Source organism: Anoplophora glabripennis, unplaced genomic scaffold (assembly GCF_000390285.2).
Source record: "Anoplophora glabripennis isolate ALB-LARVAE unplaced genomic scaffold, Agla_2.0 scaffold301, whole genome shotgun sequence".
In the NCBI taxonomy this organism is placed as follows: domain Eukaryota; kingdom Metazoa; phylum Arthropoda; class Insecta; order Coleoptera; family Cerambycidae; genus Anoplophora; species Anoplophora glabripennis.
Window position 1 is genome coordinate 64,817 of NW_019416435.1, and position 15,372 is coordinate 80,188.

At 31.7% G+C, this 15,372-nt stretch overlaps 2 protein-coding genes across 2 annotated transcripts in view; both read left to right on the top strand.

The window, feature by feature from the left end:
* LOC108909059 (DNA-dependent protein kinase catalytic subunit) overlaps positions 1-8,087 on the top strand; it is a 61,724-nt gene extending 53,637 nt beyond the window's left edge. Inside the window, exons 17-21 of the mRNA XM_018713288.1 lie at positions 113-372; positions 427-647; positions 699-899; positions 5,669-5,925; positions 6,223-8,087. Coding sequence (XP_018568804.1) covers positions 113-372; positions 427-647; positions 699-899; positions 5,669-5,925; positions 6,223-6,934 — 1,651 coding nt within the window. The 3' untranslated portion in view covers positions 6,935-8,087. The remainder of the gene's footprint in view (positions 1-112; positions 373-426; positions 648-698; positions 900-5,668; positions 5,926-6,222) is intronic.
* A 5,916-nt stretch (positions 8,088-14,003) lies between these two features.
* Positions 14,004-14,948, top strand: LOC108909051 (heat shock factor-binding protein 1). The gene is made up of 2 exons (XM_018713275.2): positions 14,004-14,221; positions 14,276-14,948. The coding sequence occupies exons 1-2, from the start codon at positions 14,126-14,128 to the stop codon at positions 14,429-14,431; spliced, it is 252 nt and encodes an 83-aa protein (XP_018568791.1). The 5' UTR covers positions 14,004-14,125; the 3' UTR covers positions 14,432-14,948.
* Positions 14,949-15,372: the final 424 nt, after the last annotated feature.

A 15,372-nucleotide genomic window follows, 5' to 3' on the forward strand; every position in this document is an offset into this window, starting at 1 on the left:
TAAATTGGAATGCGCTGTATAAATTATTCAATAACTTTCCCAGTAGCATGGTTCACATAATCATACCGTTTCGTTTGCTATTATTACGAATTGATTAATTTTATATATTTAGGCTTGATTGTCTACTGCTGAACGATCCAATGGTTGATAAATTCTTAAAGGCACTGTCTTATGTTACTGTACCTGCTGCAATGCTAAAATATTATGTCGGTAAAATGAAGTCACAGAAGGAAAGCGAGGTTATAGCTGTTCAAGAAAGTGTTATAACTAATATATTCACAGAAACACCTAATTCCAAGAATATGAATAGCATGCAAGGCAATATGTTCAAAAATATAGATAAATATAAGAGGAGAATACAAAAAATTTTGAGTAAATCTGGTGAAATATGCAATATGAAAAAAAAATAATGTTCTTATTTTTCAGCTTCAAAAAAGATGAAAGATGAATTAAAAAAAATTGAAGAAGAACTATCATGTATGTTACAATCTGAAAAAAATTCAGTTCTTCTTAAAGATTATTGTCCATGGTTAGCAAATTTTTCTGCCAACAAATTTAACCTTGACTTGGAAATTCCTGGTCAATACAATGGAAATAAGTTACCTTTACCACAACATCATATTAAAATATCAGGATTTTATCCAAATGTAAGTACAATAATAACTTTTTTGATATCCAGTATATAATTCTTTTTAAAGGTGATTATTATGAAGTCAATAAGAAAACCAATAAAATTAACAATAGTGGGAATTGATACAAAAGAATATCCATTTTTAATCAAATTTGGCGAGGATATCCGTCAGGATCAAAGAATAGAACAGTTGTTTGGGCTAATGAATGGTATTTTTAAAAATGATGCAACCTGTCGCGTAACTAATTTAGAAATTTTAACTTATGAGGTAATTAAATCTTTCATTTAATTAAACTAAAGTAACCACCAGTTTGAATGTTGAAGACAAAGTCAAGCTAAGATGCAACCAAATGAATTTGTTAATACTTTACTGCCATGGTATAATTTTCAACTGCTAGTTTTCTTAAGTAATGTAATTAATAATTTAGATTTCTATATAACAATGGGTTATGTTTGGATGAAACTAAAACCAAGTTAAGTTTTTTTTAGTAATTTTGCTTCCTCAAAAGGTTGCAGGCTTCGATCTTACATTTATTAGAATTGGTATCATCCATATGAAAGCATACTGCTTGTTTTGTGAAGCTGTATAATTCTATAATTTTCAGAAAATCATGTTTTCTTTTATCGATTTAAAAGATGCTTTGAACCTTCTAGAATATGAGGAAAACAGTTTAATGTCTGTACAAAATATTCTTGTTCGAAATTCCCAGCTCTTTTCCAAGTTGACTGTTCTGAAACGATTACCTGAAGCACATAGAGTGATCAATTAGAAGTATTTTCAAAGGAAAGTACATTGTATAGTGTATATCTCAAAACTTTAAAGGCATTTTTCTCGAAACACGATTTTTTGAAATGACACTCAGCATAACTCCAACAACTTTAATTTTATTTACTCCAAATTATGACCATAACTTTAAAATAACATTCCATTTTAACATTATTTATTGACAAATGATTAGAGATCCGAACTAAAGACGACCTTCACCCATCTGTTTAACGGATGAAAAGTATTTTATATCAAATTTAATATATTAGAAAATTGGGTTGAGGCTAAAAAATTCCTGGCCAGAGTATGATTAATTAGAAATTGAAAAATGACTATTAAATATTGCACTCATGAGTTTAACGAATAAATTTAATACCAACCGAAAGTATGAGGCCTATAGAATATGCAAACGTTGTTGTCTATTGTTTTCCTGGCGTAACTACTGGGTTGGCAGGTATATACAGGTAAATTGATACCGGTTATTTTAACCTATTTGTTTAATAAATAAATCTTATATCAAAATAAGCGCTGTTTAATTGCAAACATGATGACATAGGGTTGTCTGTAAAAAATCTGGCCTGAATGACGGTTGTCGGGTTTTGAAAGGTGCGAGTGGAAACTTGTGACAGAATATTTAGCTCGGTCCTCTTTGTCACAAATTTCCATTTGCATACAATTTTCACCTTTCAAAACTCGACAACCGTCATTCAGGCCAGATTTTTTACAGACAACCCTATGGCATCGTGTTCGCAATTAAATAGCGCTTATTTTGATATAAGATTTATTTATTAAACAAATAGGTGAAAATAACTATTATCAATTTACCTATTTATACCTGCCAACCTAGTAGTTACGCAAGGAAAAAAATGGACAACCCAACTTTTGTATATCTATAGGCTTCATACTTTCGGTTGGTATTAAATATATTTGTTAAACTCATGAGTGAAATATTTAATAAAAAGTCATTTTTCAATTTTTAATTAATCATACTCTGGCCAGGAATTTTTTAGCCAACCCACTCGAGATATATTTTTTAATATATATTAAATTTGATATAAAATACTTTTCATTCATTAAATAGATGGGTGAAAGTCGTTTCTAGTGCGGATCCTCTACTACAACTATTTGAAGTTTTACAATTCCCCAACTAAATTCTGGTAATCCTCATTCTTCTGATTTCCCAAGAAATTCTGAGTGACTTTCTAGAAACTTAGTCATACTGTTCTTTCAGTATCATTAATTTTGAGATAAATTTTTCGTGTCTGAACAGGGTATGGATTTGAGAACCAGAATATTTGAATGATCTAAGGGTTTGCGGTTGATGTTTTTCAACCCTGGATGGATATCTGTTCTTCTTGGCCATACTTTCTGTTTATAGTGATTATTTCTGTCTCTACCATCTTGTAGACATAAGAAACATGGATTTTTTGTGAATCGTGATTGCTGTCCAAGAATCAGGGTTGAAATCTTAAGATCGTTGCAAACTTAACTTTATTTTGGTTCTGGCCAGTGGCGGTTTTACCATAAGAGCTGCGGAGCTGCAGAACACATAAAATTTTATGTATTTAATCATATTAAATATCAACAAAATATTTAAAGAATCCAAATGTACTCGCGCTAAAATAAATCTAGGAGCTTATATCATTATTTATTGTGACGCGAGCTACGCTCCTTAATATATGCAACCTCATATACACAATGTGTGGACAGCGAACAATTATATGCGTCCTTTGTTTTTATTGGCTGATCAGGCACGTGACCCAGTACACGAAGATAGGGGCTTTGGCGGCTGCAATAGTGACAGCCACTGCGCTGCAGTCTGCAGTAAATGCAGTAATATTTCGTACGTGGTATGTGGTGGTTTATTTCTGCGAGCGGCACGTGTGAATATTTTCATTTAGGCGTCTACGGATATTATAGTTATTAAAATGAATAGCGTTTCGTTTAAAAAAAAACTTTATTTGGTTCTCTGCCTTATGAGGATAAACTAAAAATAAAAGAAGTAAAAGTTATAAAAAAACAATAATGTGTACACAAAAGCAGAGTGGGTGTGCGGGTGTGATTTAAAATATTCACTGTTTTGTTTTCCGTGCTTACTTTTCGGTGGGGATAAAGCATGGACAATATACAGTGTGAAAGATTTAAGTCATTAAGTCTTTAGGTAAAATAAACATAAGAAGCAGAAACATATGAACAGGTAATGAAAAATCGTCATGTATTATTTAAAATCATAGATTGCATAAAATTTTGCGGAGCTTTCGAATTAGCACTTCTCGGACACGACAAGACAGAAAATTCGGACAACCCTGATGTGTTTCGTGGACTCATAAATTTTAAAAGAACATCCAGCCACATTGGTATGACCGGGATTTTCTGTGATTGTACCGGGAATTAGCTGTATGGTCCCGGATTTCGGATTTGCACGTATAACTCCCGGAATATAATATAATGTACATATATATAAAAAAATATAAAGAAAAAATCATAACACGCCGAGGAAAATTAAAATTCATTGAATTGTTGGTAAATTTCACAAACGATTTTTTTTTATAAACAATATTCAATAATTTAATAAAATATATTTAGTTTATTCCAATTTATTATACCATCAGTAGGTAATTCGTAAATAGATATTTCAAAAAGGTATCAATTTCAAAAATCATTCTTGTGAAAATCTGTATGTTTTTTTATAAATTCATTGTTCCTTGAAATTCAGAAGTGCCAGGAAAACGCGTGACCTTGAAAATTTTAAAATTTTTCGCCTGCAGCGCCATTTAGAAACTCCGGGCACGTAATATCCCGGAATTCAATTCGACAAATGTAACAACCTTAAGCAGAACACATTCAATCAATGTTCACGCGCCGCCACTGGTTCTGGCCTATAGAAAAATTATAGGAAAAATACGTACCATGGCAAAAACTTGTATGGAACTTGTCTGGATGTTTATATTGGTATGGTTACATAAGCAACTATGACCAAACTATTTTGTTTCACCAAATAATATTATATATATAATGGAATGTTGAATAAGTTCTCGCTGTTTTTATGTGAAAATTGATACTTTATTTAAAAAAATTAGTAAAAAACATGTTACCGAAAGTATTGTCCATCATTAGACATACTTTTTCCCATCTTTCTGGCAGCATTTTGATTCCACATCGGACACGTTCTTTGAGGCTATCCAAGAGTTGGCCCACTTTATGGCATCTTTATAAGAATGGAAGTGCTGCTTAGTCAGGCCATTAAACGGAACAAGTGATAATCGTAAGGGGCAATATCTGATGAATATGTCAGGTGGGGTAGGACTTTCCATTTCAGCATTTCCAAGTAAGTTTTTACCGGTTTTGCCAAGCTTTGTCATGCTACAAAATCACTTTGTCGTGTCTCTGCTCATATAGCGGCCGTTTTTCCTTCACGCTCGGCTCAGACGCATCTTACGATCTTCCGTGATGGTTTCATTTGGTTTGAGCAGTTCATAATAAACTAGACCCAGCTGATCCCACCAAATGCAGAGCAGAAGCTTAGAGCCATGGCTTACTCGACGATTTTCTAAGTTTAGGATTATCGTAGTGTATCCATTTTTCATCGTCATTTAAAATATGATGCAAAAACCTCTCCTTTTCAGCCGTTGAAGCAGCTGTTTACACTTGCAAATATGCCTTTTGACGTCTCTTAGCTTCAATTCGTACGGCACCCAATGTCCTTGCTTTTGAGTCATTCTTAATACTTTCAAATATTTTGAAAATATTTTTGTTGTATGATCAACTACTAATGATTCTGTAAATTCTGCTGGCATCTGACATGAGTCTTCATAAAGTAATCCCTCCAATTCTTCATCTTTAAACTGTTTCGGTGCGCTAAAGCGTTCTTTATCTTCAACATCAAAATCATTATTTTTGAAACATCTAAACTAATCTCTGCATGTTGTTTGGGACAGAGCATGGTCGCTGTAAATCTCTACAACAATCCTGTGTGTTTCAGCTGCAGATTTCTTTTGAATAAGGTAGTGCAGTAAAAATCCCCACAAATGCTCTTTTTTCGGTACGAAATACGACATGTTAACACTATGAAAAAAAAAGAAGTTTATACTTCGGTGAAAGAACATACACTGAATTTCAAACTTGTAGTATTTCTTTATACGTGTGTTACCATCTTAAACTACACCCTTGCAATTCGGATAACAGGCTGAGATACAGAGAAAACTTATTCATTGTTCCATTATTGTATTATTTTACTTAATACAACAGATGTATTTCGAATATGTTCCTAGGTAATACCCTTAACATCCAGCTTAGGAATGATACAGTGGATTAATGATACACAACCATTAAGTAGTTTCATACAGAAATCCTTAAATAAAAAAGAGATTAAAGAATTTGATAGAATACCAGAGGATTATACTAATTGGTTATGTAAAGGTAATACACCAGCTGTTAAATATGGATTGTCGGCAGTTAAGTATGACAGGAATAAGACCGTCACCTTTTATCGAAGCCTGGTGAATAGAATTCCATGGGATATTCTCAGGTAAATAACAAGAAAACTATAGGTAAATACGTGTACAAGTAAGTGAGGTAAATAATGAATTACTACAACTGTATCACGACTTTACTAAATTCTAGCAATCTTTTAATTGTTGTATTAACGTATTCCTGTTAAAATGCACAAACATATTATTTTGATTCTATATTGCAATGAAATTTTTCTAATTTGTGTCAGAGTTATCAAACAACCCTCTCTTTTGACAAATTACTTCTTATAGTATTGTGTAATACTTAATTGGCATTTTAATCACTTAGTAGTCTAAATATTTAATTTTTGTAGGAAATCCTTTTGGTCATTAAGCAACACCACAGAAAACTATATTGCCCTACGAAACAATTTTATAAAGAGTTATGCGCTGCTCTGCGTCAGTCAATGGATTTTGGGAATAGGTGACAGACATCTAAACAATTCGTTGGTATGCGTTAGAAACGGTAAAGTTTTGGGTATAGACTTTGGCCATGCTTTCGGTACAGCAACACAGATTCTGCAGGTACCTGAACTTGTACCTTTTCGATTAACCCCACATATAATAAGTCTCATGGAGCCATTAAAAGAACGTGGTCAATTTAGACAGTGCATGATTCATTCTTTGAGAGCTCTAAGAGCCAATCACAATTCTCTACTGGCCACGATGAACGTATTCATAGAAGAACCTTCCCTCGATTGGTTGGAACATGCTTCAAGGTTTGAAAATAAAGGTGAAGGAACACATGATTGGTACCCTAATGTTAAAGTGAACCAAACTAAGAGAAAACTTGAAGGTGCAAGCTCCACTAAAATATTGGTAGAAGATCTGGTTGGGGGACGGAAAGAACCTCACTGCCTACAAGCTTATGTAAAATTAGTCAACGGATTACCACAATTTGATAAGCGAACTCAATTAGTTCATGATAACTTGAGTGTTGAAGATCAAGTTGACTGTTTACTTGATCATGCTACCGATTATAATCTGTTAGGTAGAATGTGGGCAGGTTGGATGCCCTGGATATAATACATTTCGTTTCGGTGTTCCCTTATAAGCAGGTATAACAATCTCGGCCAGAATATTTTCTTATTATTTGATCCTCTTATACAGGGTGTCTCAGAAAGGTTTAGATACCACTCAACTATAGACTTCTGGGATCAGAATAAAATGATTTAACCAACTTATCTATATATAAAAGTACTTACTGGTACATAGTCTGCTAAGTGTGATATCATGAAATATTATTTTTCAGTGTCACTCTAAAACAGTTTTAGCTTGAGATTTCCCATTTGGGACATGTTTTTGTTTATTCAAATTAAATGTATGTCTTGAATATGTAAGAAGTATAGGGTGTTATTTTTTTGGAATACCCACGTCTTTATTACCCTTGTGTTTTAAGCGTGTGGCTAAATAATTTACATTTTCTGATATACAACTATTTTGTAAAGAATTTTTGTTTCTCGAGAAATTTTGATATCTTCTCGATTTCAGGTGAAACAGATAATTTTTGGCATGAAAGGTGCTGCCAAAAAGTTTATATTAATATAGTTTCTAAAAAGATTCCTAAGGATACTGTCGCAGTTAAATAGGATGCATTTTAAATAGCATGTTCATATAAACTTTTTTCTTACTTTTATGTGTGTACCTCTTCAAACATTTGAACCAAAATCTCAAACACTCTATATTTAAATATTCTATTATCGGATATTTTTTTGTTCTGCTCAAAATGTGTAATTAGCAGATATCAAAATTGATCTTTGAAATATTATATTGAAAAATGTAAAACAGTTTTAAAAGATATTATAAAATATTTTTCCAAAGTATTCAAAACATAATACGAAGTTACTGCCGAAAGCGAGGCAGAAATTAATGGCAAAACATCGATCATTAAAAACTTGATCATGCAATTAAAATGGATTCTAATTATTTGTTCAGAATGAAATGATTTTTGTGTTAATTGATTAAATCGCCCCCGCATTCAGTATTAATTTTGGTAAATCTGGTCAATGTCTACCCTAAAAAAGCCAATTGTCTTTTGAAAGTTTATTTTAGAAAAATCAAGTTCAAGAGTGGTGTATAAGTGCATGAAATAATAAAGAGTCAGATCAAGGTTATACTTCAGGAAGTTTATTTTGTCACAGATTTTAAATAACATATGTATATTTTTTTAATGTTATATTTAAATATTGTTTGTACTTAAGTATTTGTAATAAAATATATTTAATTATATATCTTGATTAATGTAACAATACCCATATCCCAAATGGCTCAAAAATAAAAAATTTTACACGTGGAAGAGGCTGCTGATATCAATACTCGAAAATTTGCCATAAGATTTCGAGTCGAGCTGTAAAAATCAGGTGACTAAACAGATTATTTACTTATTTTTGTGTATTTTTACTTACAAGCACAATAGTAGTTTTAAAACTGATGTTTTTTTATGAATGATTATAATTAACTGGGTTTTCCAAAGAGACACTATGACTCACAAACTTCCTTTGCTAGCTATAACAATTTTTTTTTTAATTTATTACAGAAGATACATTTACATAAAGGTTTAGCAAAAATTATTAATCATAATTCAGATGATAAGAATGCCAATTTTTTTTGTTTTCATTTTCAAGTTCTAAATCATCATGTATCCAAATATGTTGTATTCCATATTCGATTTCAAAAATACACTCAACTTTCAAATCGGAAGCCATCGTAAACTACTCTATGCCGGACAAATTTCGGTCAAAGTAAGAAACATGTCCAGAGGGACCTAAACTACCTTCCACGAGCAGAAATTAATGTTTTCATCAGGTACCAAAAATTTACTCATAAGTTCCTAAGAAGCTCCCAGTCGTCTCAAATACTGAATCTGCAGCAGACGACACCGCCGGTGGTCGATGCTGTTGGCAGAGCAGCGAAATTACAAAATTTACCAGTCAAATTTTGGAAACTGTAATGTTTTCCCAATATTATTGAATTCTAACTGGGAAACTACGAAATATAATCAATAGTAATATGCCAAAAACACAAGTCGATCATCAGATAAAGGTGGTGATATTCGATGGGAAAATACAGAGAGGCCAATGGTCCAGACTTGACTTACGGCAGACTTTGTTAAAGGGCTGAGATGGAACGTCAATCCTGGTGTCTTCCAGGTCAATAATGGGCGGTGGAATGAAGCATGTGAATGTTTCAAATTTTATACATTCTCTTATGTATCAATGTTGTATACGCTTATATTTATTGTGAATTAATACAAAAACTTCAATGTATACACAAATTTACAAAAATTAGAGTTCAATTTTTCCTGAAAAATATTAAGATGAGCTCAAGGTGCCATTGCTTCGTAGCACACTACCACCCAGACATTGTCTACAATCTTGGACCTTAAGCTGTCAGCTGTCCAATGGCATTGCAGAATTTCTAAGGTGGGAATATGTAATCGGTATTATAACTTGATTTCCATCATTTAACTCAATATTATTTATTTGTATTATCAATCATTTCTACATGAGTTGATATTTTTAAACTTTACAGTTGCAATATTTTTACTGTTTAGAATATGTAAAAAAGAACTACAAAAACTGTTCGGTGTGATTAAGTTTTTTTTCGATGCTGCTACAAAATAATGAATCACAATTTTGGTCACACTCAAACTCCTGGTACGACTTGTGCTATGAGGGTGGTTTCCTAAACATTTTTTTAGAACAAAATGACCTTAATAAAAGTTGTAGAGGATCAAATTCTGAACAACTTTCATAAAATTTTTTTGTGTTTAATACTCAAAGAGTTACTGTGCATTATATGAGAAAAATTGCGGACGCTACAGTGGTGGTCTTGAAAACATGTTTTTACAAAGAGTTGGCGACGTTGGGAGTGGGCAAGCAGTGTTAGACTGTCATGTGTTAGCAGTTTTCATTCATTTATTCAAGAAATTGTTGCAAACATTCGAAAAAAATAGCTGAACGTAACATAACTGTTTATATATGCGTTCAGTGGATGCGACACCACATCGACTCCATTTAGTTTTGGCAAAGCCAAAATTGTAGCAGCACTAGTAGTATTAGAGATACAAAAAATTTTTATAAGGAAAAGTTGTTCAGAAATTGATCCTCTACAACTTTTATGAATGAAGGTCATTTTGCTCTAAAAAAAATGTTAAGGAAACCACCCCCATCGCGCAAATCATACCAGGAGTTCAAGTGTGATCGTTTGGTTGGATACTCAGAAGGCAGTCCCCAAGCAACCCTAAAAAGAATCATCCTGTTTGGAATTTTTTTTTGCGGCCCCTATAAGCCGAGCAGTCAACTGATGATGATGTGACATTTAATCTACAAAAGGATAAAGATTTAGTTACTTATACACATTTGCATTTTGGTGGGACTGAGGACTGAAAGTCAATTAAAAAATGACAGACTTATGTTAGTATAATATAATACACAGGGTGTTTCAGTTCCAGTGAATCAAACTTTAACAACAAATGGAACTCTATAAATTATTCAGAATTGCCTTATAAAGCAAGGGTCTAAGTCTCACCGCTTTCACTGTGCAGTGCCCTATTGGTCGGTTGTTAAAATTATATTATATACGAAATCTTTGGTATGCTTATAATAAATTGATAAAAATTTGGTGTGGTGTTAACAATTGCACATGTGCATAATTTACTGTAAAATTTACAAATTTTTGTAGGTCAGTGGCGTAGGAATGGGTAGTAAAGCGGGATTTTTTTACCCCAACTTCTATGCTAATATATATTCTACGGTATACTTGTTGAAAGTCGGTATAGTGTATTGTTTTACCGAAAATCTCAGTTGAATGGGAGACCGTTTTTCTGATAATCCATTTTTTTTACAAATACTAATTAATATTTCAAATTTTAAAAATAAAATGACAGTTCCTGATGACAGATAAGTCTATTATTGCTGAGTTGTTTTTTCATGTCAATCGTTAGTACGGATATTGTAATGGATACACAGCGCAGATTTAAAATTAATATATAGGTGTAATTTTTTAATGAAATTATATCTGTTTGAAACAAACCTTTGAATGAGCATGGATATCTATAATTGCTTCAGAATGACACAAATTTTAGACAAGGTATACCGTCCACCGCACTGTAGCGCAACAAAAAATTGAGCTCAGAGGGGGAATTCACCACATTACAAATGCAATAAATAATACAGAAGATATTGCATTTAGAATTTACCAATCGTGTTGCCGATGTAAAGACATATTATTTAATATTGTTTTGAATTCTAAGTTAATGCATGACATAATATTAATTTAAAATTAGTTTCCTATCCTTAAGAAACTAAATTTCTTATCAGAAGAATGGTCTCCCATTCAACTGAGATTTTCGGTAAACGATACACTATACTGATTTTCAACAAGTATACTTTTTTTATGTAGAATTGTCCACGGAATCTAAAAATAGATTCCAAATGATTGCTAGGTCATTGGCGTAAAAGTTGGGGTAAAAAATCCCGCTTTACTACCTCTACATCATTGACCTACAAAAATTTGTAAATTTTACAGTAAATTATGCACACGTGCAAATGTTAACACCACACCAAATTTTAATCAATTTATTATAAGCATACCAAAGATTTCGTAAATAATGATTTTAACAACCGACCAATACAGCCCTGTGCAGTGAAAATGGTGAGACTTAGACCCTTGCTTTATAAGGCATACCTACCTATCTGAATCTTATCGAGTTGTATTTGTGGTTGAAGTTTGATTCACTCGAACTGAAACACCTTGTATAGTATAATAATATTTAGTTATTTGCTATTTGCAAATACAGAAATGCTTGACGAATCTCCAGAAATATTTGCAAATGACGGTGTTACCAATATCTTAAAGAAAACGAAAACCCTGGGGTGTATGATGAGAAAGATGATGAGGATGAACATAGCGATTACGATATGGAAGTCGGAATTAAATGTCAGTAGCGATGAGGAAATAAGAAAAGTATTATTTGTAATAAATTTATTTTTTATATAATTACTATATTGTTATAATAAAAAACATCTTATTTATATGTATTTGCGTTGTTTATTTTATAAACAGTTTCTATGACACTCCATCCGGTAAGTGCTACTTTAACAGACGCCTGTAAAGAAAGTAGCACTTACCGCACGTTGTGTCATAAAATATTGTTCAACACTACTAATATTAATAATACATTTATTTTCCATTTAAAGATAGAAAGTAAAAACGTATAATTAGTTCTACTGGTATTGAAAGACTAGGAAAACCTCTAGGCAATAAACTGATTTTCGCACGAGTGTGATTGACGAAAGCGACGATGAAAAGCAAATCGGGGATTTCACGTACTAGTTTCAGAAAGTACCATTGTTACAAATTATAAAATTAATTCAGTCGAAATTAATTTAATTAGGTAAACGTTAAAAAAGAAAAATTTCAGTTATTTGAAAAAAGTCTACTTTAGATGATCGGTAGAATGTCTGTTTTGGTTTTCTTATACACTAAAGTATTTGGGGAAAAAATTTCAGCCATGTAGAAATAAGTAAAAAAAGTTAATTTTTCAACTCCTTGCGTAGGTGGTAGACCCTTGATGGCCCCGCTTATGATGCGGTAAACCGGTAAACTATTATACTGTATTTTTAGGTATAATTGATCATAAAAAGACCTTAAATCATAAAATCATAACAAATTTCACACTTGTATAGGTATAAGACATCCATATTACATATTATTTATTTACATGTTCCAAAAATTGTTATTACTGTTTGCCCCCACGTTGCGTTGGCGCGGTAGACTGCCGTTCCATTTACTTGCGATACCAAAATATAATGGAGAAAATTCAGCTTTGCAGGAATAACTACATCAATAGTGTCGTTGCCTCCCAGACTATTATCAGAGTTTGAGATTGCACGGACGCTAAATTCACTATCAGAATTTGAGATTGCACGAATACTAAAAATTTTGCATACTCATCGTGACAGCCACAACTTACTGTAGAAACAAACCTCATTATTGTTAATAAATTTTCAAACATTTTTTTTCATAAATAATTTAATTGTAACTGGAAAAATCTATAATATCGTTTTATATCAATATGGGGTATTTTTTTGTTAAAAATATAGACTGAATTTCAAAATCCGTTTTTTTACTTTTTCTTTAGCCATTATTTATAAAAAAAAATACGAATTTAAAAAAAGTTATTTTTTAACAATTTTTTTTTCAAAACTAATTACATCATTCGATTTCTCTAAAAATTTTACCCCAGTTTTGATATATAAATACGTTGTTTTCGTTAACGAAGAGATAAAGGTTCAAACTTGGCAAAATCTCAATTCGCATAAGTCTGACCTTTAAGGTGGCCCATCCCAAGTGTGTGTGACCTTTGATGGTTAATGCGTGGGGGAAATCACATTTAATCAAACGATTGCAGCGCCGAACATTTTTAGTACGAAGTAGACCAAATTTTTATAGATATTTGGAGGTACAGTGTTAATCTATTTGATAGGTATATTATATTATAACGGTATCGACTTGCACTTTTGCACTCGTTACCTATTATCGATGCAGGGTACCTATTATCTGATAATATCAGCTATCAACTTAAATAATAAATGATGTAAATTGTGAATATAACTTTAAGGGATTTCAATTCCATTTATCTAAATTTTATAAATCTAATATTATTTAATAATTAAAAATTGTTTTATTAGCTAAAGCTGCATGTGTTTACTTCTAAATCGTTAACTGAAGAGAATCGTGTTTTTACATTTGTCATACAACATAAAAAATGGAAGAAATAGCGAATACTATTTCATTTACAAGTGAACCTTCAAAATAAAAACAGATCTGGGTTTTTTTGCCGATATTTTACATTAACTGACAGGTATTGGGGCGGCCGATCATATTCGCCCAGGGTGCATAATTTAGAAATACGCCCCTGCAATACAAGTTATATATTTATTTAGTCAATAAATCTAAGAAAAAGGAATATAAAATCTTTAAAATGTATTGTAGCTTCAAAAGCATATGATTTAGTGAGATTGATCACGCTTATTTATAATTCTTGTTTCCCGCGCATATTGCTTGGTATTTGATTTGCGCAGTACCTGGCACTGACAGTGACAATTTTCGACAAAACAACTGTTGAAAACAAAACCCTTTTTTGTCCTTGTACTTGCAGTAATAGTTTACATAAATCACGGACTAATATTTTTGTACAACTCATTTTTAGTTATGGTTGACGACAAAGTGGAAATGAATAACGAAGCTGAAAGTTATTCCAGTATCAACACAAATGATCCAAAAAATGTCCAAGAATTAACACAATACGTAAGTTTGGAAACATAGCCTTAAATTTTTACTTTATAATGAAATAATTTTTAGGTTCAAAGTTTGTTGCAAACAATTCAGGATAAATTTCAAAATATGTCTGACCAGATATTAACTAGAATTGATGAGATGGGGAATCGAATAGATGATTTAGAAAAAAATATAGGTGATTTAATGACACAGGCAGGTGTTGAAGGAACAGAAAAATGAGTCATGTACTTACTACGAAATAATATTATTGAGTTAAAACTAGGTAAATAATCCTAAGTAGTGCATAACTATTAGGCTTATGGCTCTAATACAAATATGTATAAAATAAAACATATTTTTAGTTTTTGCTTATGTTTTCATTTTACTGTTTATCTGGTAGGTTTCGACCTGCTCCGAAATAGATTGGATGAATTTTACTAAATGGATAGTACAGAATATGTTTCTATTTAATAAAGATTCACAATCCGATCTATTAAGAATAGATATTGGGACAGAAATTTAAATTTGTACTGATTCCCAACTTTTAATTTGCTATTCCTTTCAGAATGGATTGTAACCTACAAGATAAATGAAGTTTATGAACTACAGAAAATATTTAAATCAAAATAATTAATAATTCAAGGTAAAAATACATTTCTACCAAAGAACTCGTAAAGTTTTAGTTAAGCGCAAGTTAATAGTTTTATTTTATTTTATATGTACACATAATAACAATAAACATTTTTGTATTTACAAATTGTGTTTTTCATAATTTCTAAGAATTAAGTAGTGTTTATTGAAATTTATTGATAAGCTGTTATTTCATGTACCGTACCTATAGTAGGATCATATTCGATGCAAAGGAATAAATCATTGCTTGCCAAGGGATTCAGTGACATTTGCTTTTAAGGGTTTTAGAAATTGAATAATTTGTTTATACATTATGAAGGGACCAAGGGATCAGTTCACGTCTGGCACCCTTGTTCCTACAAAAATTCGTTTATTCTCATAAACTATTTGTTTATTCTCATAAACTATTTATTTTAAATGTAATTTATTATAAATCCAATTTGTTTTTTAATTTCCACATATGTATTACATTTTACCTCTGTACGTGCCACTGTTGTTTACTTGTTTTTTTGGAAGCACTCTGTTTTACGATCAAGCTCGCCAGGCTACTA